The 26801-nt window shown below is 43.0% G+C and overlaps 1 protein-coding gene across 10 annotated transcripts in view; it reads left to right on the top strand.

Moving 5' to 3' along the window:
• The window catches only part of CAMK2G (calcium/calmodulin dependent protein kinase II gamma), a 119316-nt gene that overhangs the window by 52255 nt on the left and 40260 nt on the right, over positions 1-26801 (top strand). For all 10 annotated transcript variants that reach the window (XM_041473178.1, XM_041473107.1, XM_041473117.1 and 7 more), the window contains exons 3-9: positions 1198-1257; positions 16410-16464; positions 17031-17096; positions 19893-19965; positions 23123-23225; positions 24105-24188; positions 25058-25152. In XM_041473178.1, the coding sequence (XP_041329112.1) occupies positions 1198-1257; positions 16410-16464; positions 17031-17096; positions 19893-19965; positions 23123-23225; positions 24105-24188; positions 25058-25152 (536 nt within the window). The remainder of the gene's footprint in view (positions 1-1197; positions 1258-16409; positions 16465-17030; positions 17097-19892; positions 19966-23122; positions 23226-24104; positions 24189-25057; positions 25153-26801) is intronic.

Here is a 26801-nt window from a genome sequence, read left to right on the forward strand (position 1 = left end):
CAGTGATCTGCTGAGTAGTCCAACCAGCCAAGGGTGCTGCTTACTCCTGTGAAGGTCTGTGTGTCACAGGGATACAGAGTCACACCTGTGCTGAAGATCTGCTAGAGAGGAAATGTCAAGAGTGGGCAGGGACTCCTACTTCCCTTTGCTATGTTCCTTAGATGGCTGGAATGGGAAGTCCAAGGACTGGGCATTCTTACTTGTCTTGTTCTAGGCATCTGCATCCACAAAAGTCGAAGATTTTGGCAGCTGCCAGGGCTGCCTAAAAGATTTTTTCTCCCTCAGTTCCTTTCAACTAATCTGTGCTTGTCCAGTGTGAGCATTTCACAGGAAAAGATGGGGTTGTTGTAGTGTAAATTCAGTCAACCACTGCTGTAGTGAAAAGTCTCAGTGGCTTAAAAAGCCCCCTGCTTCTTGGCTGAGAAAGGCAGAGTTGTTCTAAGTCCTTCTCCTTTTCTTGAACTCACACATGGGAAGAGAAACCATTTTTTAGCCTCCTTGATATTTTTCTTTAATCCAGATGAATGTCGTGCTTGAACTGATGTTGCCTTTGGGCTGGAATAAGCATACTTAGCATTTGAGCAGAACTTCTTGCCTGGAGATTTCTAAGTGCGTGATCAGCATTTCACCAGCGAGTCTGTCCATGGGTACTGAAGTATGGTTACCTTTACAGTTCACTGAAGCTGGCAGAGTGCTCTACTTCATGTGATGGCTGTGCACTAGCAGGAGCTGTGTATTTGTCCCTCCTACTCTGCCCTTCTTTTGTAGTGTTTCTTTGGAGTGGAAGCAGTTCCTTTTCCCATTTCATCTGTGTTATTTCTTCTGAGACTTTTCCTTCAACTCTCCAGCCTTGGAGAACGAATACCTCCCAGAAGGGGTCTCACTGGAAGTGGCTTTGCATATTTGAGAAGCTGATGGAAGAGTGGTGCCTTTCATTCTGCAGCTACTCACGTTGAATCAAATGGTGCAATGCCAGTTTAGTGCTGGCTCTGTAGTGTGAGCAGCAGGGCTTGTGCAGCCTCAGCTGCGTAGCCCTCTCCTGAAATGCCTGTGAAGTTTTAGGAGACGGACATGTTCCAGCAGTTCTCAGCCTTCGGGATGTCTGCTGGGTCACTGTGTTCCTCTCTCTTTTGAACATGAGCAAGAGTGTAATTCATAGCTGTGGTGCCTAATCTCTTGTTTCGTATTCTCTTTCAGATCACCAGAAACTGGAACGTGAAGCTCGAATTTGCCGACTTCTAAAGCATCCAAATATTGGTAAATTTCCTTGGGCTCGGAGGGGTAGGGGTGAGACAAGAGTAGCAATGCATCTCAGCTAGCATGCTGTAAGAGAACAGATGTATTCTGAATGTTTACAACAGCTCGTCAAAGTTGTCTGTTGAAATCACCTCAATAATTTATCTCTCTGACAAATTCTGCGTCCCACCTGTCCCATGCCTTAGCATCCTGCCCCAGACGTTCACCAGAGAGCCATGTTCCCACCTGCTCACCCCTGCAGAGCTGTCCCTGCTCTTCGGGTGAGGCATGACTCTTGTCTGCTCATCTGACATTCTGCAATGGAAGTGAGGTGTTGTGTTTGTTTTCCCCACATCCAAACTCTGTTTGTTCTCCTTCGCCCTTACTGGCATGTCAATTTAAATGCTGTATTTAGAGACAAGCCCGAACATAAAGGGGGTGGGCTAATACTTCAACTCCTCTCATTGCAGTGGCCACTTACTCTGAAAACAAGGGACCAAGACTGAATTGCCTATATTGAAGAGGGGAAAACAAAAGAGTACTGGAGCAAAGGGAATAGTTTGTCTAAAAATAAAGAGGGAGGCAAAATAAGGCACAACATAAAAAACCTACCTTATTTACTGAAATGTAGAGAGAAGGCATAGATTTTTATCTAGTTCCAAAGCACTATGGAAGCTTGAACCATTAATAATCCCCGTTTTAGCTTTTTAAAATAAATAAAGCCTCTAGGATCCTAGCTACAATCTGATTTGAGCTAATTTATTTAAGAAAACATTAAGAAATACCAAACTGCCGCTTTTAACCAAACCACAGTTAAATATCCGTTCCTAGGGAGACTATGATGTATTATTTTGTATTACTTTTGCATAAATCAGTCAGTGGAGATAATACTTTAAGGGCATCTCTCTGGTCTTCTGACTTTCAGCTTTGTAATCATTTGCTCCTGTCCTCTGAAGGCCTGCGAGAGGAAAGGTGCCTTGGAGTGTACCCCATGGACTGGCATCTGTACTCTATTCCATGTGTGATGAACAGGCAGTTTCCACAAGCTCAGGACCTGACCTAACACAAAGTTCCTTAGCAGCAGCTTTTAATCAGAAAGAGCTTTCTTGCATCTGAGTAGTTGTGGTGTAGGTATGACTTGAGAGGACCAGGGGCCAGCTTCTTCAGTAATTTGCACTGATGAATATATTAGCCAGTAAATTTATTGCTCGGCAGTTTTCAGACTGACTAAAACTCTAGTTGTTGCACTTCATTTGCCTGTAAGACTTGCTATACTTAGTTTAGTAGGTGATGTCACTTTATATTTTGACCTTAACTCCACTTCCATAATCTCTCCTTTTTATAATTTCTTGCATCTTTTCTTTCCAAACCTCTCACAGAGTAAATCTTATACACAAGAGGAAAACCACTTTTATAAGTAAACAGCATGAATAGAAAAATATATCACATTCCTGGTTCAATTTTACAGTTGTAATGAGTGGCAGTGCTTGTCTCCTGTTCTGTTGTGGTTTGGAAAGGACGGTTTGGGGGAATGTCAGTGGTCCCTTGAATTACAGAGAATTTCTTATCTTCCTAGAAAGAACAGTTTTTCTTTTAAGAAAAGGAACTAGTCATTGTAAACTCAATGAGTGTTTACAAATAAAAATAAGGGAATTAATTTTTATACCTACAACACAGAAACAAAGTGCATTGAATAAGACCTCAAGAACTTGTATGGTTCATTCAGCAGTCCTGTGAAAATCTTTTATACCCGGCTGGTTCCAGGCATGTTTGTACTTAAAAACCTTTAATCCTTTCACAGCCCCTGGTGGCAGTCTTTCAAATGTTTCATTTTTCTCTCAGTTAAACATTAAAAACATAATTTGCCTTTCTCTTAGCTTGTTGTTTCTAGTTCTATCTGGAGTATCTAGGGAAAGTAGTTTTTCTTTCTTGTAGCAATCTTTTACATATTTGAAGACTGTTATCATGTCTCTTTTTAGTCTTTTTCTTCAGACTAAACAAACCCAGTTCTTTCAATCTTTTCTCATATGTCATGTTTTCTAGACCTCCAGTCCCTTTTTTTTCCTTTTCCCCCTCCTCCTCCTCTGGACTCTCTCCAGTTGCTTCATATCTTTCTACAAATGTGATGCCCAAAACTGGACATGACTGAGGTCATGTCAGTGCTGTCCAGAGGGGAAAGAATTGCTTCACCTGTCCTACCAAAGATGTTTGTTTTGTACATCAACCTTTGAAGCTTTTCATTTAAATATATTGTTGACACACATTTGTTTTTTGACACACTATTGGTCCAGACTAGTTTCTGCACAACTCCTGGCAAGCAAATAATTTTTTTTTTCTTGTACAAATGAGGATCCCTATTGAACTGACTGTATATTAACTTTGTCTTTTTTAATAAAGGCAGAAAAAAGAAGAAATTCAGTCTGGGGGTTTGCCCCTTGATTTATCCTCTGATAGTGTAAAAGGGTTTCAGCTCCCACAGGAACATGATCTTTGATAACAATGCCGTATATTGAATCATGTACCTAGTTAATAACACTGTTGAATACTATTGGACTCCAGTCAAACTCTTGAAGATGTCACTTGATACATTGTTCCAGTTTGACAGTGATCAATTTTGAGGTTTTTTCAGTGAGTTGTATACACTGTTGTCAGCTAGTTTTGAATACACATTTTTTTCTTAATTGCTTGTGGAAAGAGCATGTACGATGCTGTCATAAGCCTTGCTGAAGTCCAGATGCTACATGCATTGCTGCTTCCGTGTTCCTTGGACTTGTTATTTTGTCATAGAAGGGAAACGTGTTCTGATATAGTGGGGGATTTTCCTCAAAATGTGTATTAGCAGTTAGTAATCACCAAGTTACTGGCATTCCATGTTGTAAACTCTTTTGGGTGTGTTGCACACTTGGTGTGATGCCTCAGTGTGAGCTATGTGAGTAACACTGCACAAACTGAAAAGAATCCTGCAGCTTTTGCACTTGTTTTCAATTCCAACTTTCATTGTTACTTTTTTTGTTGCAAACTGTGTTGCAGCAAATCGACTGGGGCCTGAGCCTGTAGCGAGTCTGGGGCAGAAGACTGAAAGTTAGAACTCTGTGAGGCAGGCTGCTTTTCCCTCTTGCCTGTACACAGGCTATAAAGCAAGCCTGTTGTTGAATCTGTGGTCTTATGCATTTACTGCAGGACAGTTGATTCTGAACTGCAATGCACTGACCATAACGCTGCTACTCTGATAAAACAAAGACTTCTCTAGATACAAAGTAGAAGTGATATTTCCATTTGCTGTTGCTTTTTTTTTAATGACTGCTTTCTGAGTTATCATAGCATGCCTTCATCAAATATCAGCTGTAATTACAGGCTTTGGCTCTGTAGCTGGGTGTTTGGCTTGTCTTTAGATGCACATTATGGCCAAGGTAATCACAGTGGAGTAATCCTTCTAAAAGCTTGGTGTTGCAATAAGGGGGTTTTTTTGTCTGGACAAAAGAAAGTTGACTTGAGGCAATTTTCTTCTGATTTCCATCTGCTGGTATGTATGATATGGAATGTGTCATTATAGCTGGTCAGACTTCACTAGAGTAAGGACTTCTTCCCTAAATTTCAGTTTGTTCTTTCTCCTTCTGACAACTCCTAGAGAACTTTGCATTCTCGCCCAGAGAGACATTTGCCAGCCGTGGTCATCAAACACAGCGGAATTGGACAGAGATCAGTCAGTGATCTGTTCTTTTCAAAAAAGGCACCCATTACTGAGGATATGGATGTATAGAAGAGGCAGAAGACAAAATCATTAAAATCCCACTGTCCATAAAGAGATAAAGTGCCTGTGGAAGTTGGCAAGAGTTATGGCTCTGTGGGAAATTCCACTTCTAGAGCAACTTAGCGTTCCAGTGATTCACTTACATGTAGATCTTGAGACATTGGACATGGATGTATTTGTGAAAATGTAGAAGAGAACGATACAGCTGCTTCCCCCTTAATTCCTGATTTGCTGGAAAGAGGCAGAGTTCTACAAGAACACTCATAGCCCTGACCCTTCATTTGCAGATGCTTTGCTGGTTGTGCCACTGAAAACTGTGCAATTGCTAAGATCAGAGCTAAACTTACAATGTCTTGAATATCAGCTCCTGCTTACAGGAACAGCTCTTTTGGTCTTCTGCTTAGTTGAAAACTTTAGTCAGTCTGAAAATCTGAATTTGCTTTTTAAGTCCTGTAGTTCATCCACTACAGACACTGTCTTGTGAAACATTAATTTTTTTCTCCATGCTTCCTGCTATCCATCAAAGGTTTAAAGCAGTAACAGAGCTGGGAACCCTAGAATCTTCCTGCAGGTTTGTTCAGTGCAGATATGAAGTTCAGAAACATGTTAAACATGACCTTTCCTGTCTTATTTCCCAAAGCAATAATGATGCAAAATTCAATCAAAATCATCATTCAGTTTTGAAAAGTCTTTTCTAGCATTCTCCTACAAAGGTAGGGCTGTGACTTGTTCAGTGTGCAGAGCAGAAGTCTCCTCTGTGTGGATTTTGTCCACTGTGTTGTTAGGTGCTGCCCTTCTCCTAAAATTTCTTTGTTATGGCAGTCTAAATATAGACTTCTTTTCTGGATTTGTCACCACTTGATCTGTATTTTTTTCTTAGGTATTTTTAATCTAACTGTTCAAGAGAAGTTCTTGAATATCTTTTGTTCATAGTTGGAACTGAGCACTTCTGGTTGGTCATTGTGCCCCAGCTCATGGCAGCCCATTGCTGTGAAGAACTGCATGCACTTAGGTCTAGAATAATAAAAACACATATTTTAAGAGAGGTTGGTAGTAGCCCAAGAGCCAGAGCCAAAATATTTTTCTGATTTCTGCCTTTGTATCCTCTGCTGAATGCTTCAGAGTTAATTTCTTTGAGGGAATTTATAGCAGTGGTGAAATGCTGTCCTCAGCATCTATCAGAATTATTGCTTTTTCAGGTTTTTCCCACTTCAGACTTCTCCAAAATATGCTTGCACCTGAATTCTTCTTATTTTAACTTCTATCCATTGGTTTTTCTCAGGACAAAACCACAATTTTGGGCATGCCCTTATTTAAAATGGGGAGAAAATGGTATAGAAATCTCCTGTGAATTAGAAGAATTTCTTTTGACCCAGTTGAGTTTTATTTCCTTTGACAAGTGGTCTGTCCTCTTGCTGCCTCTGAGTTGTAGGAGTGATTTTGATGGATGTGTATAAGAAAAGGGCTCCAGTTTGTGTGCCTTTAAATGATGGTTACAGCTGAGGTGTAACCTCAAAGACAGAAAGAAGGATGCTGTGCTTCTGTGTCCAGCCCAGCTGGATTATCCCACAATGCTCATAGTGAACCTTTGTGGGAAACAGAACAGGGTGTGTGGATCTCGTCTGCAGACGTAATAGTGGATTTGTTGTCTTGGTGGTATCAGGCACAACTTCAGGTTCACTCGTTCCTCATTTTAACATATTAGTCTTGATTACAAAGCCTTCAGTATTTCCTCCCTGCTGCCATTTGCAATGTTTTCTTAGCACCTTTTCCTTAACAAGAGATTTGAATTGCTTCCTTAGTGAACAAGAAAAAAACTGTAGGCTGTGTTTTGCTGTAAACAGCAGATTTCCTTGTTTTCATTTGGCTGCAGGCATCCAGACTGCCTTTGCATTTGGGACAGAAAGGATGTAATGTGCAAAGAATAGTTAAAATACAGGGGATTCTCCAGTGTTTTGGCCATGATTGCTGCCCTATGGATAGTCAGTGGTATCCAAGTGGCATGCTCCCATGCATGGCAGGCTGTTTAAATCTGCTGCCCTGCGATTTCGGTTGCTGAGGGACTGTTTCTGGTGCAGAGAGGATGGTATGGGGAAGGTGGAGTAGAGGGAAAAGCGACCTTGTAATAAGAGTTATGCTTTGAGACTTCCATTTACTGAGCAGCTTTTCCTTGGAAGTGTCATGGGACTGTCTGAGAGGACAGCAAGTTGCTGAGCTTCCTAAGAGGTCAAACAATAATATTCTTGGACTTATACCTTTAACCTGCTCTCCTCCTACCCTGCCAAAAGGGGAAAAAAAAACGCCAACAAACACTCCAAAATCTTTCAGACTATCAGCTGAAGTGAGTTCCTGCTACAAAGTTTGAGCCTTTGAGCTGCAAGTTACCATTTGTTATTTCTGGTCTCTGTACTGTTAGAGATTTAGGTGAGTGCCCATGCATGTTTGCCTGATGGAATGCTCTCCAAAACCCCAGGCAGTCCACCTTTTCATTTCTCATTCTGATTTTCACAGTTAATTATTTCACTATTATTTATATCTGCATATTTTCTTCTTTTACTGATGCCTCTTCCTGTAGCTTTTCCTCTGGTTTTAAGAAAACCATTTCTCCATAATCCATCTCAATTTGGGAATAGAGTAATAATTGCATTTTTTTCCTTGCCATGGGGTATATTTATTCTGTATGCCTCTCTGGTCTGTACTAGAGACATATTTGGATTCATTATTCATCTATATAGCTGTGAGATTTATCTGTATGCAAGCAATCCCTTAAAAAAATAAATAGTGGGATAAGGGCCAGATTCTGTGCACTCAAAGGTACTGCAAAAATCAGAGGAGGATTCCCCTACTTTCTGCCTTCCCCCCCACACTGAGGAATGGAGAGAGCCTCCTCTGGGCTCCCTCTGCCCGAGGCCTGATGGGAGCAGGGGGTGGCTGCACTCCGGTCAAATCCTGCAGGCGACAGGCGGCCTTTGGAGCAGAGCCTGCGTCCGTGCCGAGGGCTCGTGGCTGTCCCGGGCAATGCGAGGCACTGCTGAGAACAGCAGGTTCACACAGCAAGGTTTGGGGATGGCAGGCAGAGCACCTGCCTGCATGGATTCATCCCTGATGGCAGAAATGCCGAGATCGAGAGCATTGTATGAGAGAGCTAAAATTTGTTGTAGCTGCTATCTGTATTTTATTAATTTTAATGAAGTGGGTGTTCTCTGCTTATTTTCTTTGAGACACCAGTGAAGTTGGCTTGTTACTATTTTGTGTGTTTTTAGAAAAAGTTCTCATATAATACTAGTGGTTATCAGAAGTACTTTGCTTATCTGCTATGTAGCTAATAGGAAATTATAGCAATTCTGGATGGTCGTGATTGCACTGTTATCAGGAGAGCAGGAAATATTCCTGTGAATGCACTCTTTTGGCTCATCTAGTGTTTAAGTAGGACATTCTAGATGTTGTGTGTCATGTGCTGAACTTCAGCTTTTCAATACAGACATTATAAAATCAAAGGAAAAATAGCATTTAGTTGGCACTGAAATGTTTTTTAAAAATATTTTGTGGGGTTTTTTTTTCTTTTTTACTTTTGCATTTTACTTCTGCAAAAAGACAGATTTCTTAACAGGAAAGGTACTGTTCTCCCTGCAGCTCCTTTCTAGACTGTGAATTTCTGTGCGTAAGGGAATTTCCCAACTGGGCACTACCTTAGCCTCATTTTTTAGGGCTGGAGAGTTAAAAAGATTACAGTAAGAACAATGGTGAGGGGGACAGGAAACCCACCTTTGTGCTTGTGGGCCTTTTCGTGCTTCCTTAGCACTGTTCCTTGCCTTTCTTTGCAGAGCATGCAGGAGCTTGGTTCTGCCTGAACCTGAGCAGAGTGTTAACAAATCCTCCTTCTCTTCTATTTTCCAAAGCTTTGGAACTGCAGTTGGTGTGAAATGCTGTGTGCCTGGGGAGTTTACAGCAGGCTGGTATATGTCCAGTGTACCCTGACCTCGCTGTGTCAGATTTGGGAGAGCAGAGAAGGAGAGCACGTTTCTGGGGGGCTGGGGAGCAGCAGCCCTCTGTGTCCTGTTAGCTAACTGTCCTGCTGCTGCTGGTTACTGCTCTGACAAAGCTGGGCATTAGCTGCTGGGACAGATGATTTCTAGAGGATTATTTGCATTACACAATTTAATGCTTTTTAATAGCAAATTTTTAATTAAAAGGAGAGTCCTTTTGGAAGCAGCCTGAGCAGCTGCAACTGAATTCTGCGTGTTTAATGTAATTAGAGAAACAGCTGGAGTGAGAACTGAGCACCCAGCTCCCAGGCAGTCACAGGTTGGTGGTGGCTCCTCGCAGGACAGACATCCTGAGTGATGTGAAGCGTGCAGGAAGTGTCCTGGCACACAGCCAGGCTTGGAGATGGTGGGACAGTTCCCATCTTGGCTGCCCAGGCTGGTGAGCAGCTGGGGAAGCAGAGTGTGGGTGGTAGCCATCTGCCTCAGTTCACTTGTCACTTGTGCTGCCATGGACGATAGTGCTCAGTTTGCAGTCTGTCGGGCCATGTGTATCTGTAATAGTTTCAGTACCTCCTGGCACATTGCAGAGTATCCGTGGAAGAGGACATCAGGTGGATTTTACCCTCCAGTTTTGTTCTGCTGCTTCTGGTATGTAGAGTGTCTTGAAATGAACCCTTGCAGCATCTCTTACCTCCTCCGTTTCTCCATGATATAGGCAGATGTCTGATGTCTGGTTGAAAGTTGCTGAAAAGTTAAGCTGTGGTTGTTCCTACTGACTGGCTGATGCTTAAATAACATGGTTCAGTCCAGAAGATCCCAGAGCACTTTCGAGTTTGCACTACTAAGGCTGCATGGAAGAGTTCCTGTTTTGCAATTATCATGGCCCAGGAGACAACCACTGACTTCTGCATTGTCTTTTATTGGCTCTGCAACACTGGCAACTTAATTTGAGAGCCCTAAATATTGCATAGAGACAGCACTCGATGTGTCTTGGTGCAGAGGTAGTTGGCTGATGCTGTCCTTTATCTGCCCAAAGTATGAAAATGCTTTACACTTCAGAGCACCAGTGAGCCTAGATTTAGCAGACAAGATGACCTGTAGCTTGAACACTTTCCCTAAAGGCAGGCAAAGACCAGAGATATGTAGGAGCAAGCAGATTTCATCCCATGTTACCTTTTCCTAAGGAGAGATGATGATTGCTGCATGAAGATACTGGGAATTGTCCTGTGAAATTCTGCTGCTATACTTGCTTTTAGCTGCAACTTCGGAAACTTCTTTGCTTTAAGATATTTACTTGCAGCAGGTTGCCAGAAATCCCCCTGTGTTAACAAGAGCCTGCCTGCCCCAGCCATAGGCTAAGCCCCTGTACAGCCCTGCTCTGCTGTTTCCTGTGGATGTGGGATACAGGGAATGTTCATCCTGGGGCTTACGTGGCAGGCATAAATCCTCCTGGCCTGTTGTGCTTGATGTAAGAGTAAAAAGATAATAATATTCAGCACACTGGATAGAGTGAAAGGGAGATGTGGGTCCAAGCTAGGCTAGGCATATTCTGTGTTTGTGGTCCCAATACCAATTAGCCTTTTAGATATGACTTTTTAAAGATGAGAAGCCTGTTGCTTTTCAATGTCTTATGTTCCTGTAGTTCGGGTGGATTTTTACAAAATTTGATAGCTCTTTTCTGATTTCTTCATTATTCACTTCAACTTTTGCATTCACAGAGCCTTGCTTTGCGTGACTCAGCAGCAATTTGCATTTGTTGTTAGGCTGGTGCAGTTTGTTATGAAGGAGATTTTCCTCTTATGTTCAGTTGGTTTGTATCACACTCGGGCATCAGAGAGCTGAGGCTGTCTGTACAGGGTCACTTTATTCAGGCGTGGAATGCAAACCATATGGCATGGCTGTTGCTGCATTGCTGTTTTTCATGAAAATGCCTAATTTTCTCTCATTAATATAATAGCTTATCAGTATTATTTCTCTGTAAAATAAAAAAGGTAAGTGCACAAGGATTTTTGGAACACTTTGAAGTAGCAGCTTGAAGTTCTGTTCTTGAGGCAAGATTTCCAGTGAGACTCTGAAGACAGCAGGCAGGGAAAAGTAATATTCACAGCAGATGTTCTTGGAAAGTGCTTGAACTCCAGTCCACAGCTGCTGTCAGGTTCAGTAGCCGCAGCACATCCCCTGGAGCCACTCAGTGTGGTATCAGGCTCTTTGCAAATGCCCTGGATTGTGTTAGGGCCTCGGACCTTGCACATACACCCACACAAGAGAGAAAAAAACTTGCCATAACTTTCAGGGTGTGCTGAAGATCTGAGTTTTTGGGGAAAGGGAGCCATTTGGTATCTTTGTTTTCTGTTGTTAGTTACTTTTCCAAAAGACCAGTCTTGTGGGAGATGCTGCCTGTACAGGTAAAATCAGTTTACAGAGAATAAGGCTGGAGAGAAGACTGAGGGAAGAAAAGGATGCTTAGAGCAGTTAGCTAGGTTGTGTCTTGTGTGTGTCTCACAGCTCTTTACAGTGCAGTTATGTGTGTGTGCATTTAAAATTGGAGGGACGGCTTTGAATAGCAAAGCCTTGCAGTACCAGATTCAGGAGATACTTAAAATAACCCATTAGGCTTTCTTTGTGGCTTGCTGAAAACATAGTTTCATCAAGATGCTGTATTGAAACCACCACTTCCTCCCAGAATCTGTGTGTTTCTTGGCAATATCATCCAGGTGGTGATGCACACTTTCTCCTGACTGAGCAGCTGGTTTTGTTGGAAAGCTTTCTACCTACCAGTCTGTAATTGATGCTGCTCCCTTGGACAGCGTTTGTTCTGGCAGTGCTTACTAGTGCTCTGTGGTTTTTTAGGTATTATTTCAAAAGTTATCTGTAAGACTTGTCAGTCTTACAAAATTAGATGTGTTTTTGAACTCTACAAAACCTCTTTGTTTTTTTTGTGTGGATGGGACCTTTTTTTTCTCCTGAATAAAACTTTTGGTGAAGTCTTTCACCATATCCTGTAATTGATTTAGTGCCTTATTGTCTGAGTTGCTTCTGTTTTCTTTCCTACTCCCCTCTCTGTCTGTTCTTGTGAACCTAATCATTGTAGTACATCCATCAGAGATCTTTGAATGGGAAGAGTCATCAGGTGACTCCAGCTGTGAGTGGTGTTGGCAGGGTCTAATTTCCTATATCTAAAAGAATCCCTGTGTTAAAAGTGCTTGGCTAGGAAGGAAATACAGTTTGAATTGCTGCTTCTTGGTAACAGAATCAGCTAATAGAAATAATCCACCTCATCTTCTGGTAAATAGAGTGAGATGAGCTTCCTTGGAAAATACTGATCACTTTTTAGTTTGGTTGTATTTTGAAAGACACTCGGTTACTGTTGTGCAACTTCCCTCTTGATGCAGCTTGAGGCTCCTTTTGTGATGTGTGCATTTGTCTAGCCTACCATGCTAGACACATGCATCACTGTCCCCTGATGAGAGAAAAAGAAAAAAAGAGTGCTGTAATATTTTTGAAGAAAAGTTTAACTGGATGAATACTTTTGGTTTTATTTCTCTGTTTTTTTATTATGGATAATCAGGTTTCAGGAGTACTTTGCCCTCCATTGTCTCCATATAATTATATTTTTCCCTCTCCTGTAACCTCTGTCAACAGGTTATACAGATATGTGCAGCTTTTGTGGGCTCTGCTCAACCACTGTGTTAAAGCTGAACTTATGGTAGAAAAGGAGCTGTTAGACAGTGTGTCAGGACCAACAGCCTGTGGAACAAACAGGATCCTCTTTTCATGGGAAGATGTTTGAAACAGAGGAGGAGGAGAAAGCCCAGTACTTGAGTTTTGCTCTTGGAACTGGCATTTGGGCCATTGGAACTGGGCTGTTTGGGAACCTGTGTTTTGCCTCCAGGTGGAGGACATTGCACAGGTTATCTTTAAGCAGAGAGGGCTCTATACTGTCTGGATGGTGAAGGTATCAGATGTTTTCTGATGTTTGTGTATCTTCATGGTGAATACTCACACAATGTGGATCATATTTGTGAACGACCAAAGTGGAGAGGAGGCACAGAAACTTTTAAAATGTTTTTTATCATTCAGTTACTTCTGAATGTATTCCCTTTCATGGATAGCTGAATAGTTTTAGAAAAGGTAGGTCATGTTTTTAAGCTAATCATCCTTTAGTTTGGGATGTTAGCACTGTGGCAGAAAGCAAGGCATTTTAACTTTGCATGTCAGCAGAGTGAAGCATGGCCTCAGAGCTGTCCATTGCAGACTCCTTGCTAGTCAGGAAAGCTCTTGTGGCTCTGCAGGAGGGTAGGTAAGCAAAACTTTAGGGTGAAAGGACACTAGATTTTATTTCTGTTCTGCTATTGTGCATTGCTTTTGTTTCTTTGCATCAGTGTGAAGTTAGGGTTGGAACTGAGAGTCACAAGAGTTTTGCTATATTCAGACTTTTGTTTTGATCCTTTTTGACTCCCCTTATTGCTGTCCCACTCCACACTTAAAGCCTACTATTCTGAGCTGTCACTCATTCCTGTGCAAGGTGGTGGTGCCCAGTGTAATTTTTCCTACAACTTTTCTGGATTTTGCTATTCTACCATTACTCCCTGAGCTTCATTACCTCAGCAGATGAAGTCCCAGGCAGATTTTGTTCCAGCATCATTGTGGGCTGTTGTGAGGAGGCAGCTCCCTTGTTAAGTTAATGACCTGTGTCCTGCCTTCAAGGCCTTCTTTTGCTTGCAGCCCCAGGGTGTTGCAAAATGTCAGTTATTATGAACTGTCTCTGTCGTTTTGTCATGGTTTCTTACCTAAGGATGCAAGTAGTGTTTTACTGTCCTTGAAGGCTCTTTTTGCTGCCTCTGCCAGTCTCTGCCAGCTGAATTGCTACTTCCTTCCCTTTTGATAATGTAGCTGACAAAATTGCTTTCCTCGGGACAAAGGAATAGCACCAATCAGCTCATTTGTGTTTTATTTTCTGATGTAATTTGCTGCCCGAATCTTTGCATCAAAGTTTATCATTCACTGTTCCCCACTTCTACCTGCCAACATGTTCACATGTTCAAGGCCACTGTTCTCAGCATGCTGGTGGCTGTGCTCCTCCATTGTGATATCACTCATGCCACTCTCCTCTGTGCTTGGTGTTTCTTGCAGTGCTTTGGTGACCATTCAGGTGCCAGAGGAAGGAGAATGCTTCTTCGTGCCCACTGTGCATCACCAAACATGACCTTGTTGGTGTAGTCAGCTTTCCTTGAAGTTTCTCCATCTGTTCATAACATCTCTCGGCAGACTTTTGCCTGTGTTCTGGGTTTCAGCTCTTGTTGATGTGCTTTTGTCCTGGTTTCACCTCAAGCAGTCTTCACTGGAGTGAAAACTGCCCTGCACTGGAAATCCAAGTGTCTTTTTCAGCCGCTTTCCATCCTGTTTCCAATCTTGAATGGAAATCTTCTCTCCTGGGAAATACCTTTCTTCTCACTTGTGTTTTTGTAATGCCGCTTCTGCTGCTTTCTGCCAAGTGCTCGGGAGGCAAGTTTTCTTGTAAACACAAATTTGTGTTACAATAAAGTTATTACAAACCCCACTAAAACTGCTTACTTGGAAGAACTTTTTGTTGCAGCAAGTGATTTACAGGACATAGCTGGTCAGGGTGATGTGTCTGTTCTCACACATTAGGAACAGCATGTTGCACCTGAATGCTGTACTGGCTTGTTCGCAGCATTTTGCTGGGTGGAGTGCTCCTCCCAAACCCCTGCAGTTAGATATGCAGTAGAAATGCTAAGGAAAGGAAACTGGCCAAGGGACGAGGTCAGAGAGCTTTTAGATAAAGGGAGAAAAAAATATGGGAATCAACAGGCAAAAAGAAGTAGGAAAGAAATAAATCCTTTGAGGAAGGGTACTGGCAGTGGTCTCTGCACATCTGTGCTACTCGCTCTTCTGGGTTTGAGTGTGTTTGCATGCACCTGGAAGGGTGCCTGAACAAAGGAAAGTTGGAAGGAGTAGTAAAGAAGAACACTGACAACATGTGCAAAAGCTGTTCCATATGTGCCCAGTGCTAGTTTGAAACCTTCCCAAGACAGTGATGATGGTAGCTGATGTTGTCTACTGATAAGAGGTGCAAACTGACTTCTTGATACTGACAGAGAGAAAATCATGATGCTGGGAAAATCAAGGAAGGTCATCTGTGCTGTATGTGCAACAGAATGGAAGATAGGGAAGAGAGGCAAAAGTACCATTGAAGTGATAGAACAGGATAATGAGATTTTTCTTGTAACAATAAGAACGGTCAACACTACTTTGGTCAATACTCAATTACAAGGTGTTAAAGTGACAGAGACCCAGTCTTGTCTCAGCTAGTTGCTTTACTTGGGTGAATCAATAAGCAAAGATTATAGATGGTCACATGAAGAAGACATCTTGTTCTAGTCAGGATGTGAAGGCTTAGGAATTGAGTGAAAGAAAATTGCTAACTTGTGACTGATTGGCAGGGAAAAGAGTGATGTTCTGCAGCAGAGGAAAAAAGCAAAAAGTATGGTTTTTGTAGCCATATGAAGTTTCTCCTTTTGGGTTACAATAGTGCCTAGGTATCCAAGAATGGTCAAAGAAATTTTGAGAGATTGATTCAGACGAGAGATTTTGATTCAGACAAGAGGAAATGACATTGTGCTGAATGCACAGATACAAGTTATTACCCATGTGTAACATGGGGAAAGGAGAACAGAACCTCAGAGATCCCAAAATATCAGGAGATAGTGGCCCATCATGAGCCTGGGACATGGAACATTGAAAGATGAAAGTTAATTTAGGTAATAGGAGCAGAATTAAGGAGGGATAGCTGAAGTGGATGAAATTTTGAGAAGCAGAATGTGATCGAATATGTCTTCGGAAACAAGCAGGTCAGAAAAATGAGACAAGAAACTGGTTTTGAATTTTGGGTAAGTTAGTGTAAGTCAGAATGAAGCGAGGAAAAAGAAATAACAGAAGAGAACATCGTTGAGCCTTGCAGATAAATGGCAGAAAGGAGACCAGTGGTACTGACGTGCAGGTAGAGTCAGAAGTCAATTTATGGATTGACGGCTTGTTTCAGGACTAGGAAAAAGGTTTGTTTTAGGAAATAATGGATTGGGAGAGATGCCAAAATATGAGCATGAAGGAAAAAGTTGGCAGATATGAAAGGAGGGTACTGAAACATTAGAACGGAAGAATGAACAGGAGATCAAAAATACTCAGAGCTTGATTTGACGCTGGAGAGGGGTGAATGTATGTGCAGGACACCCATCTGTTCCTTTGAGATAACAGAAGAAAATAGGTCGCTAAGGGAGCACACAGAGTAAAGGGCATGGGGAATTAATAGACTGAGTGGGTTGAAGGAGAACTTAGTTGTGTGCATGAGTTTGATTTGTGAAGTGTCATATTTGCTACATGCTCTGTAAATCTCCAATTCTTGATTGTTTTTGCAGTGCGACTCCATGACAGTATTTCAGAAGAAGGTTTCCATTACCTCGTCTTTGATCTGTAAGTGTCTGTCTCTGATGCTTCACCAGTGATGCAGGCACGTTGGTGGTTGACTAAGAATGGAATAAAAAGTACCTGCATTAGTATCATTCTCCCTTTCCCTTTTGAGACCTGTAAATACCTCTGGCCTATTTGACAAAAATCCATTGGTTGTGTGGTGGGGACAGACCCAAGAAAGCTCCTGGCACCAGGTCTAAGTGTGGGATGGCAAAGAACGTCTATCCTGTGTATGGAGACTGATTTTTGTCTCTGAGGCAGCCCAACAGGAGTCAGAGGAGGGCTGTCCTTCCCAAGCTCAACATGCACTACGCTCAGCAGAGGTGTGTGGGCAATTCGTGCACAGTGTGTCAACAGTGTCCTGTACACTGCTGGTGCAAAGGCAGTCCAAGGGCTCAGTCGTGTGGATATAGCAGTGCTGGTGCCATGGTGATGGAGCTCTGCCCTTGTTCACCTGTAAGGCAGTATCCCGTGCAGGCCGTGGCAAAGGGCCCAGATGGGTGGCTGTATACATCCTTTAACTGCACAAGCATGGGCTTTATAACATCCTTTCTTCTTTTGCACTCCAGGGTTACTGGTGGGGAGCTCTTTGAAGATATTGTTGCTAGAGAATACTACAGTGAAGCAGATGCCAGGTAAGACTGCTTCTAGACCCTTGCATGTGTGTCCGCGTACATGTACCAGAGGAATGAGTTTTCTGACTGCTGATCTGTGTGCTGTGTTCTGTGTGCTCTTGCCCCTTGTCTGGATAAAACAAATCCGCTTTTTGCCACCAGCAGCAACTTAATTGTCACCAGATAACCTGACTCAGTACAGCTCTAGCCCTTGCCCACTTGCAGACATTGCTGTCTCTGCCACTTGCAGATGCTGTGCTCTGCTGGAAGAGCCACTGCTAGCAGCTTTGTCTACCTGGCCTCTTTGGTGGGTGGTGACAGTGTGTCCTTACTATGCAAACATAAAGGAGAGCTGTGAGGGTGTTGCCTGCTTGGCCTCCTTCTTCTAGCAGGGTTTCCAGTGATGTGCCACTGCTGTTGGGCAGATCCATTCAATTCTCCTGTGTCTAGGTAATGGTTTGCAGGGCAGTGAGGAGAGGGGGCTTTGAAGGCTGTGTTTCTGTGGAAGCCCTCTCTGACTATGAGCTGGTCAGTGCAGTGACAGAAGGCACAACATGAGAGAGCAACCTCCATATTTCAATGTTAAAAATATTTAGAGTTATGCCCTTCTGTTCCTGAATGTGTTCCCTCTCTCCCGTATGCGAGTTTCCTAAGTGGCACGTGCATGTCCCTGTTTATACAGGGTGGATGTTATGTGCAGCAGTGGCTGAGGGTGTTGTCTGACCCATCCATCTGCTGGACATGCAGCATCTGGAATCAAAGCTGGGATTAGGCCACTCCTGTTCTGCTTTTGCATGGTCTTGGAGTGGCCCAATGGTGTGACATTTCACTCTGCAGACTGAATACCCAGTCATGTTCTTATCCCACACTAACCCTTGCTGAAGCAGAAATCAGGAGAGCCATGAGAAGAGTGGAGTAAGAAGGAAGTAGTGGGTACTGTGGCAGGTTGAGTTTGGTAGGCAGTACTTTAAGGACAGTGATACTGAGTGCGCGGAGGAAAAGAGAGCGTGACCTGGGGTGTTGGTGTAGGTACTGCTAATGGAGTCTGCAGGCACTTATTTGCTTTCCCTGTGGTTCACTTACAGTGTGTGTCTTCTGGTCATTGCAGGCTTTCAAATGAGGCACTGCCCTGCATGCTCTGCCAGGAGCTCTCTGGTGATTGGAAAGGCCAGTGAACTCATCAGTTCTGCTGGAGCTCCTGGCAGAGAGGTCTGAGAACCCCATAGATGTTTTCAGTGGGGTGTACAGATCTTGCAGGCACAGCATGTCAGATGGTTACACAGTCATGCCACTCTGCCTTGAAGCTGGGAGGTTTTGAGGTTATCAATCACAATCCTTCCCCTGTTCCTCTTGCCAGTGCCTGTTCCTTCAAGTGCTCAAAAGCTGTCAGTGACTGACGCTGCTCAGGAAAATTATGGCAGGGTTAGGGGAAAAGGAGGACTGTCTGTTGCTCTGTAAGCCCTCCTTAGGGTGCTCAGCCCTCTGACTGTCAGCTGGTCAGGTCTCCAAGTGCCCACAAGATGACAGAGTGAAACTCCTCCCTTTCTCTCCCCATGCTGTGCTGAATTCCAGAGCAGTCTGAGAGAGCGAGGGAGCGAGGTCTGTGCCAATCTGCCGTGTTTGGCTCGCCTGGGACACCTCACACTTTTGCCATTTTTGGCCAGAAAATCTCCCTCGCTCAGACTCAGCTCTGTTCTAATTATACATTTTTGTTTTGGGAGCAGGGAGATTTTCATGGATTCCGACCCTGAGGATCGTACTGCCAGCTCCAGATGGGTGGGGGTAGCAAATACACAGTGCTGAACCTCCTCTTCCTCTCCTCACCCTCTTCCCATCTTTTCCTGTAGCCTTTTTTCCTTTCCTCAGATATTTCACTCATTTAAAATTTGTTCCTCTGAGATTTGTAGAAGTCAGTGAAGATCTGATAGATCCTACAGTGAGGATGCTTACTGCCCAGCCATAGTTGTCAAAATCCCTATTCAGTTCCACATTCACCCTTGGGAGCCAAGTAAATGTTTAGTGGAAGAGATGGTTCCAACCTGGAATCTCACCCATGGGTGAATTGTGCTGTTGTTATGCGACAGGTGTAAATAACATCTTGTTTTTGTCCCTGTGGTTTACAGCAGTGGGAATGGCAGAGACAGGGTTTTGTGTGAGCTGGGGGAGTGCAGCACGCTGCACTTAACGGAATGAGTCTGCTTTTCAGATTACTAACCCCTTAAGTGGGATCTGTACTTAAAAGGCACCCAGCAAGCGGGTGTGTGTGCACATTGTGTATATAAAGTGCTTGAGATGCTGCTCTGAAAGCTTTGCAAACTGGCAGGCACCCAGGCGTCGTCATCCTGAATTTTCTGGAGGAGGCTGCTGCTCTCCCAAAGTTTATTCTTTGCTCAGGACTAGCCCAGTGGAATGCTTCCTGGAGTAATTTGGTCTTGCTTGCACAATTTCGACTGCTGTTTGAAGATACTCGGATGCCTTGCTTGTTTTGTGTGGGGTGGGCACTGCTGGCTGAAGGAACGAGCGAGAGGCTTAGTTTGATGGGAAGGCAAGAAAGGAAATGATGGGATGTAGGAGAGAGGCTTTGTGGTCCTGCTACAGAAAGGATGTTTGGCATCCTGTTACTGGTGTGCTGGGGTCATTCAGGTGTGATGGTGCTGAGCTGTGGCATCCACTGGTCATGAGGAAGAGATTCAGCATGAGATCTTGAGTGCCCTGTAGTACAAATATAAAAATTAGGGAATTAGTTCTGGGATAAGATGAGATGAGATGTTAAATGTGTGTGCGTAACTTTGTGTGTCTCTCCCTTTTATCTTGCAGCCACTGTATTCATCAGATACTGGAGAGTGTGAATCACATTCACCAGCATGATATTGTGCACAGGGACTTGAAGGTAATGTTTCCTCTGTGCTGTAGTCTGAGGAGAGCAGCCAGGGGATCATTGGAAGAGGCAAGACAGGAATATTGTGTTGCCAGCAGGGATTTTTGTGTGGGCTTTTTTTGGGTTTGGTTTTGTTGTATTTTTTTGTTTTGTTTTTTTTTCACTTGAACTGGGTTCAGGGGCTCCTGAAGCACAAATTTGCTTCTTCAGAGTTTTCTAGAGGGCTAGAGGGTGTGCTGAACTCCCAAGGAAGTTTTCAGTCTTTGTGAAGCTTGCCAGCTCTCAGACTCTCTGAGGCAGCTCCAGGATGTGGTAGTTGTGAATCTTGGAGAGAAGTATGCTTCCAGAGAAACTTGGGTAGGATTCATTATAATGAAGGACACTTTCTAGTTTGTGATTGAAGAGATCTCTAGAGACCTGGAGCAATCTTTGTTCAATCTGCCAGGATGAGTTTGTCTGCGCAGAGCATGTATATTTTTGTTTTGCAGTCTTGCCAAATACCACTGCACTAAGGCAGAGATGTTCAACAAGGATTTTTTTGTGTTATTTCTTTCTTCTCTCATCAGTAGAAGCACTTTTAATCTAAAACCAAAACTGCTGGCCAGTTAAAGACAGGATGAATCCATAATTTGATGCATTATAACACATTTTTAGCCCCTAAGCCTCTGCAGTAGAGTCACCTAAACTCCCCAAACTGGGCAGCTGTTCTGGGAGCTGGGAAGGCTCCAGAATGAAGAGATTTGTGCGGGAAAGTCTGTGTGCCCTGGAGCCTTCTCTGTCTAAAGTGGCAATGGTGATGGTCACCAACAGTCCAGTTAAATTAATGCAGGATGACACCTGCTGCTAGTGTTGGTTTGGGCTTGTTAAACAATGTACGAGGGGGAAAGTAGAAAAATATTTTGCAGAGAGCAAGGTAAAAGCACATTGCAAGCTTGGTGACAGTGTTCCTCTGGTGTTTTGATCTAGGGGATAATCCTTTGTGTTTCTGATAAAATCCCATGCAACACTTTTGACCTTCTACTTCACTACACTGTGAAAATATGCTAATGGTCTGCTGTGGACTGTGGCTGCTCCTGATTAGATCCAAAACCAGCTCCTGAGAAAGCAACATCCAAGAGGGACTAGTGCCCAAAATTAGGGAGTCTATGAAAATCAATAATGTTTTCCAGTACAGAAGACGCTTTCGTTGTGTTCAAATATAATCTGGTTTCCTTCCAAAAGTTTTGTTTGTAGGAAAGCTAGCAACTTCTTCAGAATCTATCAGCTTCTAGACACTCCCTACTGTAGTTAACATGCTTCTTCTGTTGCTTTCTCTGATTGACTGAAACTATCCAGGCCTGAGGAGTAACCATTCCTTTTAGCAATGAAAGTTCCTATGCTTTTTATTGAATATTTAGCTCCTCTCCAAAAGCTTGGCCTTCAGGGTCAGTGTGTAATAACTGCAGAGCCTGCTTCAAGTAAAGTTTTGCCTTTTGCACCTCACTCTCATAAGCCTGTCTTTTGGCTGACATGCTATTGATGTATGTCAAATGTTGAGCTGCCTATAGGGATTGTAAGAAATTAGGGAGTGCATTCACATCCTCACCAAAAAGTATGTGAATCCTGAAACAACGCATATGTTGGCAGACATGCACATGGAAAAGCACCATTAGCCTTAAGGTGTTTGCTTCTAAAATAGAGGTACAAAGTGCTTAACTAGCACAGGTCTGTCTTAAATGTTGCTCTTAGTCAAGCTAAGCCTAGGTGCGATCATCTGGAGTTTCAGAATATTTAATTGATTTTCTGCTTAGGGTCATGTTTATAGTGGTGAATTTTCATTAGTGTTGCCTGATTACCACAATCTGTTCTTCTTGCCATATAGTGAAAAGCCAGCGGCATCCGAATGTATTGAGACCCAGCTATCCTTCCTTCCATGCTGCTTATGGCAAGGGCTGTATTGAGGAAGGCTTTTCTCCTTTCATTCAAGGCAGTAGTAGGCACATGCCCAGTGCTTTAGGACAGATGAGTGAGCAAAGCATCTTGTGCCTGTCAGGCAGAACAGGGGTAAAGAGTTGCTATGGGGTGAAAATAGTGAGCAGGCCGCAAAAAAGACCCTTATCAATTTTTGAGACGAGAAAGCTCCTGTTTCTGGATTTCCAGGTATCCATCATGCTCAGTTAAAAAATCAGCTTGATAGAGAATTGCATAAAAGATGAGAAGAGGATAGGATGAGAAACCACCGTTTGACCTGCCTATCCTCAAGTTGATTTTCCTGCAAAGCCATAATAGATATCACCTTAAAGGCTTTGAGGTTTCAAGGGGTCCCATGTAGATAGGGCTGCTCTGGTGCTTCAGAGGAAGCTGCCAATTCTCAGTCCACTTTTTGGATCTGTGTAAAATCTTCTGCTGAAGTCCTCTGCTGGAACACAACAGAATTATGAGTGAGATTCATTCAGGGTGGAAATATGAGGGTCAAAAGTCTGTCTCTTTTTCTTGGCACATGGAAAAAGTGACATGGTTGCTTCTTGTATAGGTGATGGCAGCAGTAGCAAGACAGAATATTTTATGCTGCTGTAAATGCATAGCATGAAAAAATTGCTTACAAGTATACTCACTGCTGTGCTGCTTATGCCAGTTTGAGGCTGAGGCTTTTTCTGTAAGGGATGAAAACTACTGCCTAGCCAGATGATGCCTTCCCACATTACAGCAGCGTGTTTGGCAGCCCTTATTAGCATCATATTTACTTTTTCAGTGCCTTGGGGACTGTCTAATGTTCAAGGGGAGAAACATCACTGCAGATTTTATCTCCTGCATTGTCCCTCCCTTCTTCCCCCACTTCCCTTTCCCCTCCCCCCAGTTATCCTCTTTGAGAAGGGCAGAATAGAATTTTGGCTTAAGTGCTGCAGGAACTGTACTGCCAGTGCCCTCTGGTGTCAGCATGTAATGTATGGGCTGGGTTGGAAGAGGCTCTGTCTCCCACGGAGGAGCCAGAGGATTTGTGTTAGACTTGACAGTTTTCTGCCACTCTAGGTAAAGGCCATTTGTTGCTGTTGCTGGGTCTTCATGTGAACAGGTTTAGTACTGCATGCTAACTTCAGTCAGTAGGTGCAGTTTAGTAATGTGAATACTAGATGTTTTAACAAGGATGTCACTCTTTCATTCTTACTCTCTTTTTCTTTCTTCTCCTCAGCCTGAGAATTTACTACTAGCGAGTAAATGTAAGGGTGCTGCTGTCAAACTGGCTGACTTCGGACTGGCTATAGAAGTCCAGGGAGAGCAGCAGGCCTGGTTTGGTAAGACTGTTTGAGCTTTCCTAGCTTTGCTCTCCTGTTTTCTGGTGGCTGGTTTAGTTGCACCCTCCTGAGTACTTTCTCTCGACTCTTCCAGCACACTTCTCTGTATTTGGCTGTTTCTTTGCCAAGCATGACAGCCTCTGGGTCTTAGGCTCAATCCTAGGTGCAATAGAGGAAAAACTAATAAAGAAAGACAGAAAAAATGGCTATGTGTTTCTCTATTTTTCTTCTCAGTTTATGGTAGATGCTAGTGTCAGAGATGAATGCAGCTGCTAAGTTTAGACCCTGATCTGAACTTTCCTACTGCTCAGAAGTGTAGACATCTGGAATTTTGTTTGGTCACTTTACAGAAATGCATTTGACCTAGCCTTCCTCAGGCACATTTGGATCTGACCTTATATTTGTTTAGCTAAAACATAATTAGAAATAAGACCTTTTCAGGCTAAAAATCAGTTCTGATACTCTGCAATGCTGCAGGGATTCTGGAAAAATGACTTCTTCTTCTGGTCTCCCCATACCACTTGGCAATCAGGTGTGTCCCATCTGTGTCTTGTGTTTTCAAACTCCAAGCCATTATATGTAACAATTATATAAGGCCTGGCATACAAGTTTGTGCCCGGTTGGTTGACGTGGTCCCTCTTACTTGCCTGTTTTTCTTGCAATACACAGGCAATGGATCCCATCTGATTTTCTGTTTTATTTTGGGATTTCTTGCCTCTTTTTGTTGGTTTACCAAGAGACAGATCTAGCAAATAAGAGATGAAGGGTGGAAGAGATGGGTTTTGGAATTTGTTAGTTACCACTAGTAGATTTTATGATATGGCAAGCTCTCTTCTGCTTGGGTACTGTAAGTACTTCATGTCATCCATTTTCTGGCAGGGTTTGCTGGTACTCCAGGCTACCTCTCCCCTGAAGTCTTAAGAAAAGATCCTTATGGAAAACCAGTGGATATATGGGCATGTGGTAAGATTTAACAAAATATTTTACACTTAAACAACATCGTTCCATGTAAAAGAGTGATTCCTTGTGTTGCTGGGAGGGTGCACAGTGCTCCTTCTTATTAGGCGGAGACATGAAGGCACAACTGAGGATAAGCACCTTGTATAGATGGAATGAATACTGGAGCCTGAACTCATTTGATTCTGGTTCCTAATCTTTTCCTTGGGCCATCTATCAGATATTTGAGACTCAAGAGATAGGACCTGTCTATGCTTTGCAGAGTCAGTTGTTTAGATAACTGTAGCAATTTCCTATTACACTAACTATGTAGAAGATTAAACACTGATGAGGGATGACTCTTTTAAAAGAAAATAAGTAAGTGTTAATATATCTGGGACAGATAAGTTTAAAGATTTGTGATATCAGTGTTGCCTGACATGGACTAAATGGTTCTCTGCGGGCCAGGAGTGTCAGCTTTGTCAGTGTCATTTTTGTCCCAACACCATGCACAGTAAGCATCTAAAAACAGACTCCTTCCTAAAATGTCCCTTGCTGCTCAGGAGCCTTAAGAGATGTGGCTTCATCTTACTCTGAGAGCAGCTGGGAGTTGTGGCTCACCAGCCATGGTAGCCAGAGGAGGGTAGAAGGACAATTATGCAGCTCGTTCTGGCTCCTGACACTGGCATTAAGAGCTGAACATGAAGGGCCAGGGTGAGGTCCAGCAGATGTCAGATTTGTACTGTGTTTTGCTATCTCAGAAGGCTAAATATGATGGCAAATGAATACATGAAGCATTCATTGCCTTGGGGACTGTCAAAAGGGAAGGAAGAGGGGCTGAAGGAATAAATGGCATATTAGCCTAACCATAGTGTATCTGTGTCTCTCCCTCCCAGGAGTGATTCTGTACATATTACTAGTGGGGTACCCTCCCTTTTGGGATGAAGATCAGCACAAACTCTATCAGCAGATCAAAGCCGGAGCCTATGACGTAAGGGCACTTTCTTGCTGAGTACCTGCATGGGTGTAGAAGCCATCCAAAACATGGCACAATCTTACCTGGCGTCCTGCAGCAGGCCCAAGCTTCTGTGCAAAGTGACCTTTGACATGCTCATACACCTCGTTGTCTTCACTGCCTGGGATACAGTCCTGTCTGGGGCTGCTGAAGGGATATGAGGGGAAAGCATCACAGTGGGCACTAGAACATTGATACTTGTTAGGGAAATGCAGAGGGTGGGAAATGGTGTCTTCTAGTAATGTTGATTTTTTCAGTGGAGTAGAGGGAAGATAGAATGAAGAAGCTTGTCTTTGTCAAGGCCTAATCAAAAGTATGGGGATGTATTCTGTAGTATAATAGCTTCAGTTATGGTCTTTTACTGCTCTGTGCTGTAGTCCATGGAAAGCATGGAGCCCACTGAGAAGACTGAATGGTGGGGGACCATTGGAGGGTGGCTTTGTGGTGGGGATCAGCTTGGTGGATTGGGTTGGAGGCTCTGGTAAAAAGCCAAGCAGATCATGGAACACTTCTTAGAGCATGACAAAACTGAGGTGTAAAAAGTGTCTGAAAGAGAAATAGCAAGGAGGTTAGTACTGAGGGAAGCAAAGGTGGAATAAAATGTAGTTTGAGTACCATAGCTTTAATGTTTGACATAAATTCTTCCATGTAAGGAGAGGCTTGAGAGGGAAGAAGGAACTCCTGGAAATCCTAGCTCAAAGCCTGTGGGCATGAATATCAAGAGGAAGTTGAGGAGTTCTTTTTGTAGGCTGTCTTGTGGTTTGTATTAAACAAAAATAAAACCCCAAAAGGTGAGGGCTCTGCTGGACTCCTGCCGGTTACCTCCCAGCTTCTGTGCTTGAGACCATGAGAGCACCTGTACTGGTGAGAGCAAAAGTCTGCCTATGTCCTGGCTCTGTGGCTTTCCTGAGTGAAAGCAAAGTGATATCTTTGTACCTGATAGCCATAAATGGACTTGTGTTCTTCTCTTGCCTTGCTGCTCCTCTGGTTTTTGTGTTGATTGGTCTTATTTGAAGCATTTTTGCACTAATTATATCAATGGGGATTTTGAAACCACTTCAGGAATTAAATACCTCTTTCTGTAAGTCATGAAGAGTGAAGTGCTTGATTCCTTCTTGCCTATCTGTTGTTTTTGAATTCTTATCTATAGTGAATAAATTTCACTAGATTCTTCCCTCATTTTATTTTACCTGATAGAAAACTGCTGCATTTTCTGCTGCATTTTACTGATGCACATGTCTCTGGTGTCCTTACCCAACACCAAGGGACCTGTAGACCAGTCTGTTATTCTCCCTTGACCAGACAGAAAATGGCAACAGAAAAAACAGTGATTTTTTTTTTTTTTTTTTTTTGGTTGAGTAGGGGTTTTGCAAGACATTACCATGAACACTTCAGAGTTCAGGTGTGGGAAAAGTATCCTTGCTTGAAACTTCAGTATCATGATTTTTGAGTATCCTCGTGCAATGCTTGCAGAACAAATTGTTTAATGCCTTAGTGATGCCTGCGAATGCAGAAATGAGATTATATGCAAATCAAATATGGCAGGTGTATTGTTATGACCCAACTGAGTAAAGCGATAAAAATGCATGCGAAAAAAAGATGGAATGAACTTTTTCTAAATTATG

The sequence above is a fragment of the Pyrgilauda ruficollis genome, unplaced genomic scaffold, assembly GCF_017590135.1.
Source record: "Pyrgilauda ruficollis isolate IOZ18807 unplaced genomic scaffold, ASM1759013v1 scaffold11, whole genome shotgun sequence".
NCBI lineage: Eukaryota > Metazoa > Chordata > Aves > Passeriformes > Passeridae > Pyrgilauda > Pyrgilauda ruficollis.